General features: G+C 48.7%; 1 protein-coding gene across 1 annotated transcript in view; it reads right to left on the reverse strand.

The window, feature by feature from the left end:
- LOC144148543 (uncharacterized) overlaps nt 1–13,908 on the reverse strand; it is a gene marked incomplete at its 3' end in the record, with an annotated part of 28,048 nt that extends 14,140 nt beyond the window's left edge. Inside the window, 4 exon segments of the mRNA XM_077680063.1 lie at nt 1,388–1,491; nt 4,241–4,488; nt 7,664–7,834; nt 13,860–13,908. Of these exon segments, the coding sequence (XP_077536189.1) occupies nt 1,388–1,491; nt 4,241–4,488; nt 7,664–7,834; nt 13,860–13,908 (572 nt within the window).
- Nucleotides 13,909–23,442: the final 9,534 nt, after the last annotated feature.

Genomic DNA, 23,442 nt, shown 5'->3' on the forward strand with positions numbered 1-23,442 from the left:
ACACAGTAAAAGCTCGTTAATTCGAACTCGAAGAGGACCATAAAATTGTTCGAATTAAGCGGAGTTCGAGTCAGCGGGCGGGCGCTAGAATGAATTGTAATCGCGCCACTCTGCGCGGGCATAACACAAAGAAGCCACATCTGGACTCGTCATCGCGAATTAGGCGTTACTAAGCGTTGTGGCAGGTGATTTCGTAAATAATGCATCGTAAATAATGGCATGTGCCGGAGCACTGGCGCCTAGAGTTCCTGTATATAGCTCCCCTAGAGGAGCAGAGTTGCGCGTCCATCCGCGATATACAGCAACTCTACTGGCGCCGGTGGCGCGGCGCCCTCTGTAGACGCGAAATAAGCTGTTGCAGGAGCGTAGCGCGCGTGCCACGCCGTTGTTTTTCTGTTTCGTTGTTCTGCATCTCTAGTAAATTTGGTTTGGTTTGGATTTGCAACACATTGTAATCACTCTGGACCTACTTTTTCTGCCAGCTAGGAGCTATGGAAACCAGGATATCATGCTTCGAATTAACCGTTCTGGATACCAACGCGTTCTAATTATCGGGAGTTTTCCCCTATTGAAATATATAGGGCTGTGCCAGGACAAGGGCATGAGTTCGAATAAACCGGAAGTTCGAATTAACTGAGTTCGAATTAACGAGCTTTTACTGACTACTGTTTTTTTTGGTAAGAAGACATATCATTACCCCGCTACAAAGGAGATATCACTAGCAATCATCATTCATCACCATCATAGAAAATTGGACTGACTTTAGCGAACATTTTCCGTGTTTATCGTACGAGCAATTGAAGGGAGGGGAAGAGAAGGTAGGTATTTACGTGGCACAGATGGGAGAAGACTATCCTTTTTTGACGGCATTTGCAGCGAAGTGAGCAGATGCGCTGCCTTTTAACACGAAAGTGTTTTATTCCGGGATACACGAAGATTTCGCCAACGTCATATCCCTCACGGAAGTGACGTCAGTACAACGGAGCAAGCGTCCTGTAAAGGGTGCACCCCTGCACACAGAGTAAACTTGCGGGGAAGCAACCTTTAGTACTGGAAAGTACGTTATACTTCGGGTTGTTCGTTTTCTGGTTTTATATTTTAACACTAAAGTGATTTATGCCGGGATACACCAAGATTTGACTGACGTCCTATTCGTCACGGAAGTGACGCCAGTACACCTTTGCCGAAGCGACCCGCCAGCAGGACGTCGCTCGCCAAGCACACCCACAAGACAGCCGCTGACCCTCAAATCATGCTCAGCTGCAGATTTCGCTGCACATCTCACTTTCGTGTTTTACCGATTCCTATGAAAGAGGAATCAACCACAGTTCTTTTTCTTTGTTTGAGTGTGCGCTCTCAGAAGCAGTTGCTTGAGCGGTTTCCTTACTTCCTTGCGACGAGGAAAGGGAAGAAACTGTTCCTCTGCTCTTCGTCCCCAGGGACCACCAGCGCCATCTTCTTCGAGAAGGCGCCGAAACAGGTCTCCATCGCCTGTAGTAAACACGTAGTTTGGTGTATAGAAGGGACACAGAAGTTTGAGGAACTATTTGATCGAGCTTCCATACAAACTTAAGTTTTGTTGTAATTGAAATGATGCTTTGTTTTTTATAAATAAATAATGACAGCCGGCGATCATCTCCCGTTGTCCTCCGATGTTCCTTCTTGACGTAAAAAGCCATGTGGCACATCAATGGCGGTTCAGTTTTTTTCCTCTTTTTTTGTAACAGAAAAATACTAAACTGCTCTGTGGTGTTCTCCACCCCAGAGAAGGTGAGAAAATGAGTAGTACGGAAAGCTGAGCTGGTTGGACTAGATTATTCATTTAAAGCCGGAAAAGACGATGCACAGGGAAGTCGACAACACGATGGATTGATTGTAGGGTTTAACGCGCCGACGCAACGCAGGCGATGAGGCGCGCCGTAGTGAAGGGCTCCGGGTTAATTTTGAAATCTCGTACGCACGGGCGTTTTTGCTTTTCGCCTCCATCAGAAAAGCGGCCGCCGCGGCCGGGAATCGAACCCGCGTCCTCGTGTTCACCTCGACAACACGAGCGCTTTATCAACTGCTTATTTAAAAAAAAAAACAGTCATGTATTATTCCTTCCTACGTAATAACATGCGCGAAGCGCATGACGAAAACATTCGTTTTCATTTAATCACCCTGTGTGACCCCTCGAGTCTTGTCTCCAAAATCCTTCTCTCATTCGCCTCCAGTGAAATTTTCCAGCGTGAAATTTCCCAGCGGGGTTTCAAGTAAATCATGGAACCGGCTTGGCCGCTGTTGCGACTGGGCGGGGGCACCCGATCCGAGCTCCGTGGCCTCCGACATACGAGTGGTAGCGTGTATGATGCGAGCGGCCAGCCGCTGTTGCAGCCGTGAAGAAGTCCAGAGGCCGTAGGCTAACGTAACTGTTTACTTCATAGCGAGAGGTGAGCCGAAGCCAAAGAACAATACCCCGACGGGCGAGGTTACAATACAGGACTCGAGCAGAGCGACAACATCGATTCGCTGCTCTAACAGGAATGGTTTACAACGCTTGCGGGGGTCTATTTATACCCAAAAGCGGTAACGGTCAAACGCCAACAAGCTGGAACACGTCACGAACGTCACAGACACACACAACGCTCTTTCCAGAGTTCGTAAGCCGTCCATAGCCTCGGCGCGCGTTGAGTCCGGGAGAGGGGAGAGAGGAGTACTCCGTTTGCTCTGTGTCCTTGAAGAGCGTGGAGACGAGCCTAGCCGCCAGCCGCCGAAGTTTTGAAATGCGCCGAGAGCAAAGCGTCTGACGCGGCTTGTCGCAACTTGTCACCGACATGGTGGCGCGTGTTTTCAAAGGCGCACAGTGGCTTCGCCGCACAGCCGAGGAGTGATGCGGGGAAGTACTGCGGCGCTGGCCGATTCGTAACACCGCATAGTCACCCAATAAATATCTAGGACTTCTACCACAGTTTTTTTTTTGGATACGTACAAGAACCTGATCTAGCTAGTGGATCTACCTACACGGTATCAGAGGTCGTGTTCACCATCTAAAGTACCTATATTGGCCGTGCTGGCATACGCCGGGTCGAAATATCTGACTGAAGAAATCGGACCTAGCGCAATGCTACGTGCGGGTGTAAAGCGGGAACTTGTTCAGTAATTTTTACTAGCTGAAGTTTCTGCCTCAAAAACACATACACAACAAAAGTTGCAACCTCGGTTTACGTTAAATTTACGGGTTCGCACGCCTTTTTAGGACTCGTAAGAAAAAATTATTAAACAAGCCGTATGCGGGAAAACACACGGGCGGAGCAACGGCCATTTTCGTACTGTCGACTTTTCTGTGTTGCTTAACTGATGCTGCCAAAAGTGGCATATTTGTACTATCTACCAGCGTAACCTACCGATATGAACCAACTTGTCTTTACACGTCCATGTACCCTGAGTCTCTACAGTTACGATATATAAACTACTCCATTCATCGAGCTGGCAGGGCGGCTGCCTCTGACGTCGCCTGCTTGAGGTCTGCAAGGACACACTTAAGTACGGGCCGGAGAGCTCGGATCTTGATTCCGCCTAAATCTTTCGCTGTAGAGCTGCTTTTCTTTGGTCGACATTCATCTGTTCGGGGGTAACTCCAATAGTGAAGGCAATGGCCACTGGAGTGCTGTGTGGAGGCTGAGCCGCTAAATAACTGTAGCTTCGTGGGGACGTCTCACGGGAATGCCAGTGTGTGTTTGCTAGCCAGTGGAAACACGAACTTCCGATGGGATCGAGCTAGGGCTCGGTGTCAAAGGTATCCAGCTTTTAAATTGCTCGCTCTCCTATGGTGTAAGTGCCCTCCCCCCCCCCCCCCCCCCACACACACACACAGACACACCACATTGTGTGGTCTCAACAACAATATTATTACTTTGCTCATGCTAAACAAATTTTACGGGGGAGTGTGTGTGTGCGTGTCGGGGGGGGGGGGGGGGGGGGGCTCTTTGGTAGGAGCGGCACACCAGCGGGGAGTTGCCCCCTCCTGTTTGTATACGCGCCACCGCGAGGGAATGTCTAATACAATAAAGGTCTTTTCTCCATAAACGTCTTTTCTCTATAAAGGTATTTTCTCTCTCTCTCTCTCTCTAATACAAAGTCGACGCAGTACGCAGAGAGTCACTCCGCTACGGGGAAATCTGCGCATGCGCGTTAGTAAACGCACTGCGTTGACCTAAACGCGGCGCCGAGAATGTAGAGTAGAGTAGTGGCTGATACTCACACGGACGAATTCTTCCACGGCGTCGGCTTTGCCGAGCGACTCGCGGTAAGGTTCCGGGAAGTGGAACAGCACCCCCTGCAGGCCCTGGTCCTCGAGGGCGTCCTCGATGTCTTCACAGAGCTGCGTGCGATAGCGGGCCTCCGCGATGGTCTCCGAGACAGCCGCGGTCGGCGCGTCTGGTCCCATCACTCCCAGGTACACGTCGCGGGGTGGGTCGCTCGCTACGGACCGCAGCTTCCTGGTCGCTTCTGCGTATGCGCGTGACAGAAGCTAGTAATAGCAAAACAATCATGGCGGGCATACGGTGTACCTCCGCCTGAAATTGAATAAAGGTAAGAGGGAAATCTATGGTTTGACGAAAACTCGTCTCGTCGGGTGACAGATACATAGTTGAAGAAACTGGTTATCGCCGACCAAAGGTTTAGTTAAAAAGGCTAAAAAGACGTTTCGGCTTCCATACGGAAGCCTTGTTCACTGCGCCTACAAGGCTTCCTACAAGGCTTCACTGCGCCTACAAGGCTTCCTACTGCGCCTACAAGGCGCAGTGAACAAGGCTTCTGTTATGGAAGCCGAAACGTCTTTTTAGCCTTTTTAACCTTTGGTCGGCGATAACCAGTTTCTTCAACTATGTAAGGTAAGAGGGCCTTTTTATCCTACTTTTCAGATACCAAAAATCAGAGCCATGCTAACGCGGCAAATTAAAACAAAAATCTCGCTGGCGAGCTACTTTGGGTACTTCGCATTGGGCTCAACAGATGGTACCACAAGCGTTAGCGTATATACGCAACTAAAAAACCCTGTAATAAAACTACGCAAGGGCGTGTCGTGAAAAGCATACGCTCCGCTTTACGCCCCGCAATACGCTAACGCTCAGAACGCCCAACAAAATGGACAGTTTTAGTTTCTCGTACGTAGAAGCTCCACGTACGTAGAACTTTTACGGGTCACCAGTGCGAATTCTCAGAACGCAAAGGGCCTATCTGAGTCTCACGGACGTGCGTGAGTTCAAATTTTAACACGAAAGTGTTTTATGCCCGGGTACACTAAGATTTCACTCACGTCATATCTGTCACGGAAGTGACGCCGCTAAAAAAAGTGCCTGTGACGCTGCGGCGCCAGGATTCGGGCGCATGCCCTCTCGAGCCCTCTCGCCGCAGCGGGAGGTACGCGGTGCTCTACCGACTGCGCTACGGGCAGAGACGTGAGCAGCTCTACGAACGCGCCTTATGTCCTTCCCTATGACTCGATTCATATGGTGCTGCCGCCTAGGAGAGGCGAAGCGAAGTAGCGCATCATGACGCTAATGAGCGCCGACAGTTGGTGGCTCGATGCCAGCGCCTTCGTGTACGGGGGACGCGAGTGAATTGAGGCACCCTCTGCGAAGGCGTTGTTCTTATGGCCGTTGTTTTTTGAGCAGCTGTTTCTGTGCATGTCATTTTTGGTTTTGTTGTCCCGGAATAAACCGGGTTTTTTTTTTCTGTTTGTTTGTTTCTTGCGTGTCGGCGTCACTTCGTCTGGCGGGGTGAGGCTCGCGAACCCTTCGCACATGAAGGAGGTTCATTTATTCAACTGCTCCTGCGAAGGCACCTTTCACTTTCGTGTTTTACCGATTCCTATAAAAGAGGGATCAACCACAATTTTTATGTTGTGGTGTTCTTCCGTACGTGCAGTTGACCAACATTGCAGCGCCCTGTCCTCCCGCTTCGCAGCAAAAACAGCTTCCTCGCTAATCCCTCGGTGCGGTGTCGTGTTCTAAATGGTTGATTTCACCTTAAATTTTAAGTGCGAATGCACTTCTTAAGCGACCCTGAACCTGCGTCCACCGGCGATGTCCGCATAGCATACCCACGTGGGGGATTGATCAGGAATCTCCTCGTCTTCCTTGGCAACGGGGGGAGATGGGCGCGCGCTGCCTGGCCGCTGACATGGCACATACCCACGGGGGGATTGGCCAGGAATCGGGCGTGAGAAGGGCTAATGCACCCGCTTAAAGGAGTACTGACACGAAATTTCAAAGCTGAGATCCGCTCTAGCAATCAAGTACAACGACAACACAAATAGGTGTCTGTGAATAAATGCATCTTTCTTTGTAGTTGTGTGTGTGTGTGTGTGTGATCTCTCTTTCGCGAACATTACCGAACCGCGCAAATTCAACTCGTGCATTCGCACTTTCACATTCTTCCCCTCGGGGAAATGCGGGGAATTTTTCCCATTGTTACCTTCACCTAAAGTTTAAATCGAGAAACAACTTTTGTTTCTCAGAGAGAAGGGTGATTTTCCAGCTGTTAAGCCTGACGAAGGAGCGTTTGCCGTCGTCATGGCAACGGGCTCGCGAGATCACGAGTAAGAATTAGGACAGCGAGGTCAGGAAAAACGGGGAAAGAGCAATGGGAGTTTAAAACTGGGGGGGGGGGGGGGTGAGAAGGAGGTGGGGGGAGGCAAATCCATTAGGTTAGCTGGGAGAAGGCCAATTAAGTGGAATAAAACAGGCAAGTCGGTTGTTGACAACCGACGCCCCGATTCAAAGGGAGAGCCAGTATTTATCATCATCATCATCGCGCTAGGAGAGTGCGTGCATCCTGACGCCCTACGAGCGGAGTGCGTTGCGTGCGTGTAACTAAAACGGTTTCAAACTACATGCGCGTGGGCTACGTAAACTCTTCACGTTCGCGCACGTGAACTCTGCGCACACGTGAAACTAAAGCTGTTTAATATGTCTGTTGCCACGTTGGCGCTCCTCTGCCAGCACCGCCGGCCACCCCTGCCCGCTGTTATCGCTTGATCTGTGCCTCACGCAGTATCTCGCTGCCATTCGAGAAATAAAGCCAGCAACACTCTCTCCACTTACTTCTATCTCCTCTTCAACGTGTTTTTTTTTAACGCATGCTTATCGGGTTTCCAAGGAAGAGTTTTCTGCGTACATAAAACCGCTTTCAGCTAGCCATATAAAGTTTTGGATTAACTAAAGCTCCACACTTGCGCCATACACTGAAATTAAGGATTAGTGCTTACCTATAGAGCGCAGACACAATTATGCGAGTTCGACAAAGTCGCCTCCAGTTATCCGATAAGGACTACTTTTGAAGTAACTCAGGTAACGCCATGTGAAACAACAACAATAAAAAATCATGCACCGCTCCGTCTAACAACGACGGTGGTAGAAGGCGAAGCTTTCTAGTGACGCATTGTTTGGTTGTCGTCTGAGAAATTAAGCAATCGGATAGGGGCCGGCTTCGTAACGCGGTTCGATTCCGGCCATGGGAAGGTTTTTTTTTTCATTTCACTTCACCAACGACCATTCATTATCATTGTCAGAGAAAGTTGGCTTTCCTGCAGGGCGTTTTCGGGTTACAGACGGCATCAGCGAGAACACTAAAGCTGTATGCGCTTTAATAATATGAGAGTACCCGTGCAGCCCCTCACCCTGGTACTTGGCACTGGGCTCCAGCCTCCCGCGTCGAGCTAGTGCCACGTACGCGTACACGAAGACGGCGCAGAGGTAGTGCGGCATGTCTTCGGGGCCGTAGTCCCCTTGGCTGGACGTCTCGCGACTGTACACGCACCACAGCGAGTGCTCCGATACGCGCTGGTACTCTGCACACCAGCAAGAATCAGGAAGTCTCATGAAGGCAACGGCTTAGGGCACTGCCTCTCAAATGGAGGCCCGGCCGCACTCACCAAAGTGTCTGCGAGGACATTCCAGGGGTGCGCGAAGCCCTTCTCGAAACTCTCTACACCCTCCCCCCCCCCCCCCCCCCCCACCTTTTTTTTTATTCTCCTTTTTGCCAAACCTTGCTTGCATTGAAAAAAAAAATGGTGCCCTTTCATTCTGTGAAGATGGATGACCTGCGTAGCTAGACGTAGCCGACGGAGTGCAGGAGAAAAAACGCTTTTGTTTGTAATTTGCAATTGAACACATATCCTAGTTAATTAGCTGAATGAAACTTGGATGGACTCGAGCTTTATTCTAGCGAACAAACATGGAGCTGTCTGTTTCCCTCCGGCGTCATCTTACTGTCTGCATGTGTAACACACAACCCAATCCTCTCTACCAGGGAAGACACCAGACAGGTCGCATTCGGTTTTGAGGGCATGGAATCTATATTCTATTACACTCTACCTATAGCTTCGTATCTGCTGGTCCCCTCCTCCCTCCCCCCCCCCCCCCCCTCCTTCCTCCACTCCCCGCACGTGTACGAACCGCTTATGTGGGCGTGCTTGAACGTGAAAGACCCCGGCAGATAACAGTTGTGAAAGAGGGGTCGATGGTGGCGAGGAGAAGCGGGAGAAGCGCGGAGTAAAGCTGATTCACCGGAATAAACTACCGTTTCGCAGTAAAAGGTATCTTGGCTGCGTAAATCATCCGTGTAGAACAGATTTTAAAGTTGGCTTTTTGCACAACACGCCAGCTATGCGAAGCAGCCAGACACGCAAACGGCAGCATATTTATTTATTTATTTATTTATTTGTTTATTTATTTATTTATTTATTTATTTATTTATTTATTTATTTTACCCTCAAGGCCAAGGGCATTACAGAGGGGAGTGGGGGCTCATGTAGGGAGAGCAATAGAACAAAGAAATAAAACAAAGTGCAGCACCAACAACAACTAATAAGGTGTTTGGGTGGCTTTTAGCTGCGAGATAAAATTGCTTGACAATATGACAGGCATCAGCATAAAAGTCAGATGCAAAAGTTCTGCACTGAATATGTAGGTGGGTGACTTAAGCTGCAAGAGCAAATTGTTTGGCATTATGACAAGGATCGACATATATAGTAGTTCATCGTGGGGTCCCCAGTCACTTTTACTTTTGCAAGCCGGAAAGGAGTCCCCGGCACGCTCACGGCTAAGAACGACTGCCTTAGGCAACAGGTGACCGGTAAGAAGCGCAAAGTCTCATGGGTGCGTCGTCTGCTGCCGCCACTTCCGGTTCGAGATTTCTCCTTCCCTCCCCTACGACCGGCGGCTTTCGCGCGCGTGTGTGCGTGTTGTTTATTTGTCACAGAGTGCGCACCTTTCAGAGAAGCCCCTAGTACGATTAATCGTTGTTATTCATTTAACGCACGATGCATGACCGTTTTTGTTTTTCGGTGGAAACAGAGAAACAACACACGTACGCGCGCGTGAAAGCCGCCGTGGTACAGGAGGGAAGGAGAAATCTCAAACCGGAAGTGGCGGGAGCAGACGACGTACCCATGAGCCTTTGCGCTTTTTACCGGTCACCTATCCATGTGTCGATAGACATTCACGGGAACATCGTCATCATCATCCGCTTACTCAGGTCTGCTGCAGGATAAAGGCCTCTCCCACTACGTCCAACAGCTCCTGTTTCGTTCTGCTCGAGTCCAGAATTTCTTTCCTTTCCCCGAATTTCTTTATTTCATCCCTCCATCGGGTTGAAATAAATCCTTCATCCTTCATACCTCCCATAAACGACCAGCTCAAATCTCGGCCCTCAGTCTTCAGCAGCTGTAGAGCCCCTGTCCATGTGCACGGCGGTGGTCAGAGCAGCGATACAGCAGAGGGTGCTAAGAATCTCTGGGTCCGGACAGGCCGCCTTTGGAACGTTCAACGCACGCACTCTGTCTAGTGGGGGAAGGTCAGCTGTACTACTAGAGGAGCTCTCGGACATTAAGGGGAATATTATAGGGTTAAGCGAAGTTGGAAGAACAGGAGAAGGCTTCATGGAGCTCACTAGCGGACATATAATGTGCTACAGGGGACCCCAAGAGAAGAAAAAAAAAAAAAACACGAGTTGGGATTTTTAATCCACAGAGAAATATCAGGAAACGCGGATGAGTTTTTCAGCATTAGCGAGAGAGTCGCGGCTGTTGTGATCAAGCTAAACAAGCCATACAGGTTAAAGATAGTATAGGCCTATGCGCCAACAAACATCTATGATGACGAAGCCGTAGATAGCGTCTACGAGGGCGCCGAATCAGCAATGAAGAAAGCAACAACGCAGTTCACGATTGTGATGGGAGACATTAACGCAAAGGTCGGTAAGAAGCAAATGGGAGAAAGGTCAGGGGGAAACTTCCGAATAGGCAGTCGCGACAGTAGAGGGGATACACTGGTGGGGTTTTCAGAGAGAAATAACCTAAGGTTGATGAACGCAGTCTTCTACAAACGAAAGAATATGAAATGGACGTTGAAAAGACCCGATGGTACAGCAAAAAAAACGAGATTGACTTCATTTTAAGTGACCATCCAGGTATCGTGCAAGACGTAGAGGTGCTAAGTAATAATCGGAGCACGGTCATAGGCTAAGGCTGAATCTCAAACGAGAAAGAAGGAAACCCGTGAAGACTAAAAAATCCCGCATGGAGTCAGTCAGAGTCAGATCACAGGAGTTTCAAGTAACTCTTCAAAATAAATTCGTCCTTCTGAACGGGCAGATCGAGGTCAGTGTTGACAGGCTAAATGGGAACCTAACATCGGCAGTCAGTTAATCAGCAGCAGCATGTAGACGACAAACTGGAAATCTAAGAAAACGAAGGAACTGATTGCCAAACGTAAGAATATGGAAGTGTCAAGTACGGTGGATCGGATTGAATTGGCCGAGCTGTCAAACCTGATTAACAGAAATAAAACAAAAGACGTCCGTGCATATAGCATGACAGTGTTCGACGAAGCGCTGCAAATAGGGGGATTAATGTTAGGAATAACACTGCAGGGACAGGAAATGAGCCACCTGGGTCAGAGAACAAACTAGAGTAGACGACATCTTAGTTCGAATAAAGGAAAAGAAATGGACTTGGGCTGGCGATGTGGTGAGACGAACCGACAAGCGGTGGACAGAGTAACAGAGTAACAGAGTGGATAACAAGAGATGGGTCTAGAAGAAGGGGAAGGCCATTCACGTGTTGTATAGCAAGAACGAAACGAGGGCAGTGGATATTAGCGGTAACTGGTGGACCAGCGTGGTAAGAGAGTGGGTACCGAAAGACAGGAGTGTAGAAGTAAGGGAAGTAGAAGTTAACCCGATGGAAGGATGAAATAACAAAATTCGGGAGCCATCAATGCAGGCGGGAATCGCAAAACAGAAGCGGTTATAAGTAACTGGGAGAGACCTCTGTCCTGCAGTGGACATAACTAGGCTGTTGTTGATATTGATGGCGATTATGATTGTATCCCCGCACTCAATACGACTACAGCGCTCGTAAGTATATCAAGTATAATATAAACACGTACACAACCTCTTAGCGCGTGGAAATGGGAACCAATTTTTAGGGCCTACTAGATTGACAGCCCCTGTTGAACAAGACAGGGGCAAGACATTAAGGTTGCAAGACATTCTGAGGGTAACAGCACTGCATATCTGGCTGGAAGCGAAGAACCGGACGACTCGAACGCTTTACGCTGCAAAATGCCCAGAAAATTGTTACACGTGGATAGGGTGTCCTTAATGGAGTATACAGTGAGGTCCCGTTATGAAGAACTCGGTTAGGACAAATGCTCACTTATGCCGAGCAACGTGGGAACGTTTTTTTGGTTTTGCATAGACACAATGCAAAAAAAAAAAAAAATCCGCTTAAGACGAACAGCCTTGCACGTACTCTTCGGTTAAGACGAACGACTTTCGGGGTGGCCACCCACTGCTGGCGATTCTGGGCAGCGAACATGGAAGTCTTGGTGGTGTGCGGCGGGGCATTTACGCAACCGGGGGGAAAGAAAAGTAAAAGAAAACCACAGCGCGAAGCGAATTCGCACCATGGAGCGAGAAAAAAAAAAATGGCCGCGTATCTGCTCCTTTCGTTGCAAATGACGTCAAAAGACGACAGTCTTTATCGGCTTTTGCGAAGTAAATGCCTCCCTTCGCTTTCCTGCTCACCTCCCATGTTGTTCCTTTTGCGTCGCGCTCCTCCCAAGGTAAAGACGCCAAAGGTTTGCTTAAATCATTTCAAATTTCCCGCGTTCCACTGCTCCAAACCGGGTGTCTCGATGCGAACGCTGCCGTACGGCGAAGACGCGGGTTAATCGAGCCGCCCTACTTTAACGTTTATAGAGCCGCGTTTCCCTACTCCACGTGCGTTGCAAGCAGAACATGGAACCTATCTAGTGGAACCTTGCGTAACTGTTGCCGGTTGATTTCTTAAAATGGCGCCAGAAGCTATAGTGGCGCGGGCGACAGCAGGCGACGGCGGAGTGAATTCTTGTTCTGCAGTTGATGAAGTATTTAATTTCGCAAAAGTCAAACATGTTTGATTTTTTTATAAAGGAACACTGCAAATATCACTTCTGTATTCATTTGTTGTCTCATATTTGCGTAATGTCTTGTTCTTCTTCAACAATGTTGACAAGTATGAACATTACACCGGACATAGACGGGTAGATTTGTGACTATATAAGACTATTGCGCAGGCATTGTTTTGCTTTGACCGGGTGGCTGAATCGAGTCACAGACAGACAGACAGACAGACAGACAGACAGACAGACAGACAGACAGACAGACAGACAGACAGACAGACAGACCAAAATTTCTCAGTTTAAGTAGCCCTAGAAAGACTATCGTCTTTAAAAAAAGACGCGCGGACAAAGTTGCCACTTCTCCCACCCTTCAGGTCCAGGGAGCCAGCGGCAAAGCAAAGAAAAAGAATGAGCGAGGGCGACTTTAATGGCCGCTCTGCTGGGGGGGGGGGGGGGGGAGAGAGGCGCAAAACTATTAAGAAAGATAAAAAACTTATAAGAGGTCAAAAAATGTTTAATAAAAGCGATTCCCGTTCGTGAACGTAGCAGCTCTCCTGATCAATGTCGTTTCTCAGCGGAAGCATGTGAGCTCGTGTCGGTTAGCGTCGCGAGTCCCACCGCGTCACCACCGAGAAAGAGAGGAGTTCACTCTCTTTCTCTGCTGCGTTGTCGCTTGAGGTAGTGGGCGTACGCTCTACGTCGCTGCTTGGACTGGATAAAACCAGGCAAGAGCATTTCAAGACAGCCTCCTATCTCGTTGCCCACTCAAATAAACGATTATTTTCCTCTATTGTAAGTCTACTTCATTCAATATTTGCATGCACCTCGGCGTGTTGCCGATTTTTTTTTGGGGGGAGGGCTTCTGATAAGACGAAGAAATTGTCATGGTTCCTTCGAGTTTGTCTCAAGGGTATATAGTTCACTGTATTTCTCTTGCAAAGCCTTCGTTGACAAGATCGTCAATGCATGCTGCCTTTACTTCCACCACACCGCAGAAATGGTTCCACTCGGGCACTTCCGCTCCACCGTGATGTCCTAGTTGTCACCGAAGTTTTATCGGACCTCAAACACTTAACTTAGTACATTGCAGCTTTCGCGTCTTCGCGTGATCTTTTGCTCCGTCTCTCCCCATAATTTGTCACCTGATGTCCCCCCTCACGAAGACCCTAATTTCCGGCATGCTCTAGTTGTTACTCCAATTAAAAATGGCCTAACAAGGGTAGTGTAAGATGGGGACTGCAACCCTTTCCTTATATACCGCACATTATCTCCAACCATGCCGTAATCATGGCTGACTAATCGCCACCTACTCTTCCTTCTTTCCCCTACCCCAACTACGGCCAAGTGGCCTCCACCATTACAATAAAAGTTTCTCAGCTTTGGGCAATACTACTACACACGTGACGTCAGCAAGGATAGGTAACTTACTTGACGGCGAAGGTGCTTGAGTGGTCACTGCGTGCGCACAGGAAGACATGCTGGATCAGTACAGTGCATACACGAGAAGTGCACAAAGTCACACGTGATAATTGTAAAGCGGTGAAGAGAAAAGGCTGGCCTCGTAAATAACCCGTTTACTGCCGTCTTTTCTGTCGATTTCAAAGCTTGAGAGCTACGCTTAAATAAGCGTAGGAACACTCCATGCGACTACGACTTTTAGGGGTGAAGCCCCTTAGGGCTGGGGCTGTTGGTGTCTCCTGTCGTCGTCGTCGTAATTGTATCATGTAGTCACAGTACCAAAACACCGGGAAACTCGTTTACGCCTGCACTAGAGCGTAACACGTACTAAAAGACACCACGGGACACTCGTTTACTCCTCGCGCTAAAGAACTTCGTGCTTCAAAGACAAGAGAATTTTACAGCAAAGCTGTATTCCTCTACCCCAAACGCCAAGGCGTCAAGAATACACCTATACACTGCATGCTTCGCCCCTCCTCTGGTTTCAGGTTAGTGGACATGGCCCGGGATTTTCGCATGCACAAACTGCTCCCCTTTAAATCGGATAGAGCGCACCTGCTCAATAATCCGTAGGGGAAAAGATTAAAACAGATTGCGATGACAATGCATACAAGACAGATATCTGTCGCAGCAATCGCGTGCCGTCGTGGGCGTCACCCTAGTAGCGGCTAGTGTTCCCCACGGGCTTTGCTTGGCTTGCAACATGCCTTTTTTTGGCCGCTTGCGACATGGACGTTAACATTGTGGGCAACATCTTTTAACAGCAGAGCTGCTTTAGCTTGAGTTCCAGCCGTGCCTGGCGTCGCTCAGAACTCGTCGCGGCAAAGTGGAGAGGAAGAAAATGCTAGGGCAAAAAGTGTGAGGGGAGGTGGCGAGGAGGCAAGGAGCCGACGAGCAGGTGTGGGGAGTGCGCGTCGCAGCGCAAATGTTCGGGCGGGGAGACGCGCGTCGGGGTTTGGCTGCGCCTAGCGATGACGTAAGCTCTGACGTGCAGGTGTTCTCCTAGTTCATAGTGACACCGTACACTCGGTGACATCAGTGTCCGATCTACGGATAATATGGGCAGATCTAAGAAAAGCCATGTTAAAGCAACTGAAGAAAAACCAGCTCCGCTGTTTTCTCAGTCGTCACATCTCAATTGCGATGCGAGGGGGGCCGAGTTTCTTTTTTTCTTCAGGTTGCAAAAAGGTTTTACAATTTATGACATAGAAGCTTTTACAGCGAAGATTCCTATGGATTTTACGCGAAAAACGCAGTGTGGGAAAGACAGCTTAAAAGACCCAGCTTACACCGATGCGGTCCGAGGGCCTTCATATTTTGTTATTAGACAGCAGGCATTGCCCTTCAAAAACTGCCTTCTTAGCAATGCATTTGTGTTTAGAAGTGAAGCCGACTTTAAAGCGACCGGTGTAAGCTTGGTTTTTCTTAGCTGGCTTTCTCGCATTGTGTGTTGCGCTGTGTGTTGCAAGAAAATATAAGAGAGGCGGCAATTGGCGTGAACGTGGCGGAAGGAGGCCACCGACGACGATAGGGTCGCGAACGCCAAGCGTGCGATGCTTGTCAAGACTCCGAATACGGCGGGAGGCGAAATAGCAAGACGTCAGCGTGGCTACGATCCCGCTGAACGCCTCCCCGGCGCGAGGGTGATATTTGAGCTGAAGTTTGCGGCCAACTAATTCGGCGTCGCCTGTGCGACGTGTGATCGCTTGTGCTTTCCCGGGGACATCAGGCCCGTTACTACGGTAACCCGAAAACCTTAACACATTTTCCTTAAGAAAGTTGAAAGAAGCGCGGAAGCTTCTGAACATCAAAACCGCGTCAAAAATGCGTCCAACCCTCGCTGAAACTGCGTCCAATCCATCGTCAAACCTTCAAAGACTACTAAGTAAACGCATCAACAAACATCCTAAACTTAGATACATAAATTACGAAATAAAGGTAAACTACTGTACTCCTTCATGATCGATGTGTGTATTGTCATACCCATAACCATTCCATTTTCGCGATTTTCAAGTAACCGTTTTGGAATCCCGGTTTCACGCATGCGCAGTGCGTCAAGAGATCTCATCAGAGCATATCGGTCGACCAACCGGTCTGTGGAGAGGTGCATTTGTTTGTCGACAGGACGCCATCGGTCTCACTACGGAAGCTTTCGCTTTAGAAGAGCTCCGCTGTTAATCCACGTTCACATATTGAAATGGAACTGAATTTTTTCTCGTGTAAACAATGCCGCATCGTAAAAGTAACGCCATCACACAACCCCTGGGACACTGGTAGCGGCAGTAAAGACAGTTCTGATTGTAGGGTTTAACTCGCCGACGCAGCACAAGCGATGAGGGGAGCCGTAGTGGAGGGCTCCGGATTAATTTTGACCACCTGGGGATCTTTAACATGCGCCGAAATCTCGTACACACGGGCGTTTTTGCTTTTCACCTCCATCAGAAAAGCGGCCGCCGCGGCCGGGAATCTAACCCACGACCCCGTGCTCAGCAGCGCAACGCCTTAGCCACTGAGCCACCGCGGCGGGTGCAGTAAAGACAGTGGAGAATATGTTAGCACAGCGTTAGCGTACGCTACGCTACTGGCGGTGGGTTCCGGGACCCAACTGCGCACGTGCTCATTCGTTCCGGAGCCCGGATCGTCGTGCCCGCGCGCGCATGCGCAGTCAGGTCCCGGAGCCCGCCACCGGTAGCGTAGTGTACGCCAACCACTGTGCTAACATATTCTCCACTGTCTGCGGTGAGAACGTCACCGCCGTTTCTGAGGATAACGCGACAGGTGGCGTGGGGCTTGATTAGCTGCCAAACTTCGTTAGCACGTACCTGAGCGTGAAATATAGCGGAACGAGCGAGTAACTTCGGCGGCAAATTTCAAAAGGTTTGTCAGGCTGGAACTTTCATTTAACCGATGTTCTTTACGGGCACAGCTGAGTAGGAATGCAGTGCTTAGCCGTCGGGAGGCGGAAACAAAGCAACAGCAACACAAAAAAAAAAATGCGTCCATCGCATTGAAGCTGACACAGCGTTAGAACGAGTCGCTGGCTGGCTATATCAGGGCAAATGTGAAAATCCGTAATTGCTTTAATCTATAGCGCATTACTAGTTGTTCATTTTTACATAGCTAAGAGCATTTGTCAGCAGTAAGCCTACCTGTTGCTTCATGGTCGTGAATAGTCGAGGCAGCTGAAAAGAACATAATGACAGTAAAAAAAGACCACCAAATATTTCATTGTGAAACTTGGCATACACAAACGGGCACATCAAAAAATACACATGGACAAGAGCTCCAGCAAGCGATTTTATTTAGTCTGAAACACATACTTTATTATCCTACACACTGTGCACAACGACGCGAGAATCTTTTTATGGTGCGCAGAGCAACACTGGTACATTATTCGCAATTCATAGAAATGGTTGCAGCGAATACGAGTTCCACGCAAATTTCACGTAAATAAAAGTTGCAAGTGAATAAGACAAGTTTCAAAACAGACGTTACGGCGTAGACGCTTTCTTGAGAACATTGGGAGCAGTGTATACCAAGAATTGTTTTACCGGACACCAAAAATAGCGTTAGTGCTTCTGATTGCGCCCTTTATCCCTGTTACGTATCGACAAGAACAACTGTTACATACATTACATCTTACCTGTTAGGCTCCGTTCAGGCTTGGCTTTGAAGAATGCATGGTAGGGGATGAAAAAAAAGAAAAAGAAAACTGAGAAAAGGAACACGGAACCTCACGCAAATGAAGGATATGATGCGCAGTTTCCGGAAACGAAAAAAATGGTCCCGGAAAAAATGGTCCCGGAAAAAATGGTCCCGGAGAAAATGATCCCGGAAAAAATGGTCCCTGAAAAAATGGTCCCAGTGACCATCTAGGAAAAAATGGTCCCATGGCCCAGCCAACGTGTTTTCCTTCAAGTTAGTCCGATCTGAACTTTGTTGTGGTTTGATTTTGTCCCTTTGCGTATTAGCTAAAGGTTTGAGAAAGATGGAGTGCTTTAATATTCCTATAAGGGGCCGAAATTAACGCCTTTGGAGGCTAAAATCTAACAAAAAAATTGGGTAGACAGACAGACCGACGGACGGACGCTTTGATGAATGGATGGATGGATGGATGGATGGATGGATGGATGGATGGATGGATGGATGGATGGATGGATGGATGGATGGATGGATGGATGGATGGATGGATGGATGGATGGATGGATGGTAGGGCTGAGCATGGATTAAACATTTTAATGCAAGTAATTGGATTAAAACCGCACAAGCAGCAGCGAGGCCTGAAACCGTCGGTTTAGTAGCTTAGTCGAACACAACCATCTCAGTGTCTGGAAGGTCATAGAAGCTCTACGCTGCGAGGTTTCGTCAGTATCGGTGAAAATTGCACAACTCCAAGCCGTGGGAGCTCCATCAAAGAAGCGCACAGCGTCGTCCCGGGTCTAGGACATTTCGGTGCAAGGCATATCGGTGCAGGACATTTCGGTGCAGACATTTATGTGTACGGATATTTCGGTGTACGTACATATCGGTGTATAGATACCGTTTCGCTGCATGGACACCTCCGTGCGCAAACATTTCGGCGACCGAATTATCGTGTGCTTGCTTGTTTGAAACAGCCATTATATTTTTATTTTCGCTTAACATGGGTTGTAGACAACAATCTAGCGCAGCGCTTGCATTTTTATATTGGATTTTTTTCCGGGTATTTTTAGAAACTGAGCATTCCTATATTTTTCTTTAATAATTGATTGATTGTGGGGTTTAACGCGCCGACGTAACGGAGGCGATGAGGCGCGCCGTAGTGGAGGGCTGCGGGTTAATTTTGACCACCTGGGGATCTTTATCGTGCGCCGAAATCTCATACACACGGGCGTTTTTGTTTTTGCCTCCATCAGAAAAGCGGCCGCCGCGGCCGGGAATCGAACCCGCGACCTCGTGCTCAGCAGCGCAACGCCTTAGCCACTGAGCCACCGCTGCGGGTAATTTTTCTTTAATACCTCGTTCATTTTAGCAAGACAAACATTCTTGGTTTGATTAACCGGCTTTACTCGAACAAGACTTTTTCGTGCCTTGGCTTTGGGACAAATTTTTCCGGGACCATTTTTTCTTACCTTGGATTTGGGACCATTTTTTCCGGGACCATTTCTTCCGGGACCATTTTTTCCAGGACCATTTTTTCCGGGACCATTTTTTCCGGGACCATTTTTTCCTACACCCGCAGTTTCAGGCATAACTTTTGCGCGCAAGAGCATTGAGCAAAGAAGTCGCGCATTGTCTTAGAGCATGCATAGGTAATATGAGAATGGAAACTAACGCGGCCTACGAAGCTTATAGCGGTCATATTCACTCCGTGGCTGCGCAGCGGAATACTGACCGCGGCGTCCGCGCACTTTCTTCTCCAGCAATAGATGGCGCTGGCTTCATTTGCGACAAGTGCTTGAGACATTATCTAGCCGCCCCAGAAAGCGAAGTTTCCCCTACTGTCTTGTTCTTACTCCGTCTCTTATGTCACGTAAGCGGGACGCTGCGCTCGGAAATCGTAGCTAGGTGTCATTGTAAGCTGTCTTTGGCGCGTTATCTCACCGATGCGCTAGCTCCCTGCAATACGATTCTGTCGAGGCCACGTAAGCTCGTCCTTGCAAAGCCGCGCATTCCTTCAATGCCCGTATCTAGTGTCACTAGATAAGGTTACAAAGTATTGGCACTCTTTTCTTCTATTGTTCCGTGCTGCCGCCACGATCATTGGTCAGTTCACATCACGTGACATTTGTTATGGAACCCTCCATTTTTGTTGTTCATGCATTTTCTGGCGGTCAACTTGAGTAGTCTCAGCTTGTCCTCCCTACTCTGCGGCTGCGCGCGACTGGCGTCGTTCCGAACGCGAATCAAAGATATTGCGCTTTGCATCATTTCAGCTACAGAAGTGTGCGTGAAGATGCCGTGTTGCTGGGTCTTCGGCAGTGTTGTTTACAAATGACTTCGTCAAAATTAGCGGTGAGGACGCAGGAGCGGCAATCTGGCAACACTGATAAACACCAAAACTGCCGCCGTTGCTCATTTGCGCGCCTCAGTGACGGTACTCTGAATCTTAGCTAGTGACAGTATACCCGTACCTTTACGAGTACCGCGCCTCCAAAGAAACACATTTCGCGTGATGCGAGTATCTCTGCAGCAGTTCATGGAAATGGTTAACCACATTATGACTGAAAGGTTTCTCCGAAAAAACACAATTTCATCATCATTATTGTAGAATTCCGACACTCCGACTGAAAGCCTTTGGACAGGAAATAATTTACGGCGTTCGGGAAAAAAAAAGTTACACGCGGGCTTTTTAAGGGCCGAAGCTGGCGATTTTTCTTTTCTGTTTAGCCTCGACGCCAGCCAATTTTCTTACTTCTAGCCCGTTGCAAACAAGAACGGAGGAATGCGCTCTTTTTTTTTTTTTTGCAGTGTGCAGTAGCCGCGATTATAAGGCGCGCATGTGCAGCGTACATATTTAGAGAGAGAACGAAAGGAAGCGTTAATAAAAACTGAAGAGGTCAGCCCACTCAAGGCTTGCTACTTCGTTAGAGAGAGTGGACAGGACAAAGTGAGATGAAATAGCCAAAGAAAAAAGGGGGCCGGAGGGCAGGAGTAATACATGGCCACGCACATCGGGATACGGATGGCGATAAACACGATGATAAGCCAACTTCAAACATGGCTACGCAAAACATGACTGAACTGGACATCTGAAACCGTGGGGACATGTACAGCACGAGAAAAGTGAGCAGAGATTTTGTCGCTACCGCCGCCTCGTCATGGTGGCGCCAGGGTTCAAGGGCATGGAAAAGTTGAGTGCATCTCCCCGTCGGAGTCGCACGAGTGCTTTCGACGCTGTTGCTCGTTGACACTACTCGGGTATAATTTAAGAACGGCGCCGGAATTTGCCGCCGTGCCTCATCACCACAGCCGGATGTTACTCCGCGCGGCGCAAGTAGCGCATTACTGGGTATATTTTGAACATGGCACGAGCTGTTTCTCTGATTTATTGGACCTAATATGCCTACATACTAATGCAGCGACGACAAACAGGCTACGCGAGAAAAGGCAGGCGATATTACGTATTCATAGCAACCTCCTTTCAAAACGCGCGCGCCCGTTGATATCCGGTTACGTCACTTCGGCGGAGTGATACCGTACATGAGCTATTGCCCTTCTTAGCTTGTTTCCGAGTGTAGCAAATCGCGGACAGCGTCATAAGGTGCGCTAATGTTCTCGGTTCTAAAGCATATTCAAAACACAGAGACGATAGTATCCAGCCCAGCTTGTTAGAATGCTCCGGAGCCGGGTATACATAAGATAAAGTGGACAGCACCCTAAAAAGAAAAGCTGTGTATATGCATCTGTGCAATAACGAGGGCCGCAGAGGCGGGAGGCGGATTGATTTACCTGGGAATTTTTAACCTACGCAACTACGCACACGGGAGCTTTCACAATTCCCCTCCATTTCGAAAACTGTCGGGCTCTCAGCGAATAATGAAAACAGTCCTATGAGAAAAAGTTCTCTTTTTGTGCGCGCGAGGCTCTCACTTGTTTCAGTTTGGTGCCCTTCTCTAAATCGTTGTCATGTTTTGCTCTCCAGTATCTTTCACAAAAGACACTTCTGAATTCATTTATACATTCGACGCCATTTTTTACTCGTTAATTGTTTCCTCCTCTTGTTAGTTGTTAACCAAACGGTTAAATGCGCGTTCAGGCCGTTTTGCTTACGGGGGCCTACATATGGCGTGCCATTCAAATCGTCTAATATGGCAAAAATAACACTTCGAGCAGATTACCTGTGAGGTAAACTACAATCACGGCGGCGAGGGTGAGTATGAGGAAGGGTACCAGGCAGACGACGACCAGGTGGCCGAGCGTAGGGACGTGGCCCGAGACACTGCGGGATAAGCCGCCGATATATGCGACGAGTGAGAATAATGACTCGCGCTATAATACACGTATATGCGTATACATCTTTGCCCGCTTACTTATTTCGCACTGCATAACGTACACACCCCATTCACACACTTCAGCTGTTACTGTCATGCGATGCCTAAGTTCAGTGGCTCTCAAATGAAGGTCCGTGAACCGCACGGGGTCCGCGAGGGATTACAGGGGTCCGCGAAGCCCGTTCCGAATATCTCTCTCTCTCTCTCTCTCTCTCTCTCTCTCTCTCTCTCTCTCTCTCTCTCTCTCTCTCTCTCTCTCTCTCTCTCTCTCTCTCTCTCTCTCTCTCTCTCTCTCTCTCTCTCTCTCTCTCTCTCTCTCTCTCTCCTCCCCCCTCCATTCTTTGTTGTTCTTTGCCAAACCTCGCTGGCAATGAAAAAAAAGGTAGCGTCGTTGTATGACTCGCACGTTTAATTTATCCGGGTAGCACAGGATTTAACGTTCGCTTTTTGCACAACACGCCAGCTATGTGGAAAAGCCAGACACGCAAACAGCTGCATATGCGTGTTTGGGTGACTTTCAGCTGCAAGAGCACATTGTATGACAATGCGATACGCATCAGCACAAAAGCTCGACGCAAAAGGCGGGCATCGAATACGTACGTGAGCGCTTTCGCTGTGAGTGCAAATTGTTTGACATTATGACACGGATCATCATACTTCATCATGGGGTCATTTCTGCAAGCCCGAAAGGAGTCCCCGGTGCACCCATGGTTAAGGACCATGACCTTAAGCCCGTCCTACATGGCGCGAATTTACCTGTGAATTCGAAGCTGCGGCGCCATTCGTGCGGCAAAACAACGTATTTCAGTGGCTTTGGCAGCGACGAAAATAGATCGTTTTGCCGCACGAGTGGCGCCGCAGCTGCGAATTCGCAGGTAAATTCGCGCCATGTAGGACGGGCTTGAAGTCATTCTTTGCCTCCGAATTTTCTGATTTCTTACCTTCACCGAGTATATTGTCTTCCGCTACCTTCATTCCCGTCTCTCGCTGACCAGTGGGTTACCGAAATGAGGTGCGTTTTGTTAATTGTCACATTACAGGCCCTTTCCAAATAGACTTTTTTAGGGACGAAGCACCTTAGGACCTCGCTTTGTCCGGGGCTTGGCGTCCGTGTACACAGTGTTGCGCATGCGCGAGGAGCATTGGATTGGATTGGATTGGAATTGTATATACTGTACACACGCGCTGTCACTCATTTACATGCGCGAGTGGGCAATGCCACGGGTGATTTACGGTAAGAACGATCCCCAGTGCTTCGCCCAGTCGTCATGATTCACTTCGTGGAGATGCGTGATTTTTTTTTTCAATTCGAGCTAGCCTCTTGCACGGGTTTATTTCCTGATCCGAGACGCTCGCTTCGGGGCCAGTCTTTCTTCAAAGTGCTTAGTAAAGCTCCGAGTTTGTCTCCTATCAGTTAGCAACGCAAGTGGCAGCAGAACATTATTGTTGGTTAGGTACAGCCACTGTTCATCACTTGAGAGGGCTTGCCGCTTTCACACCAGCCCATGCCAACTTTACGCCTCATTCTCTTCTCTTGGTTAAGGTATACAGCTTTGCTGTAAAAGTCTCTTGTTTTAAAT

This window comes from Haemaphysalis longicornis, unplaced genomic scaffold (genome assembly GCF_048455015.1).
Source record: "Haemaphysalis longicornis isolate Haplotype H1 unplaced genomic scaffold, Haemaphysalis longicornis Haplotype H1 scaffold_8, whole genome shotgun sequence".
Classification (NCBI taxonomy): Eukaryota; Metazoa; Arthropoda; class Arachnida; order Ixodida; family Ixodidae; genus Haemaphysalis; species Haemaphysalis longicornis.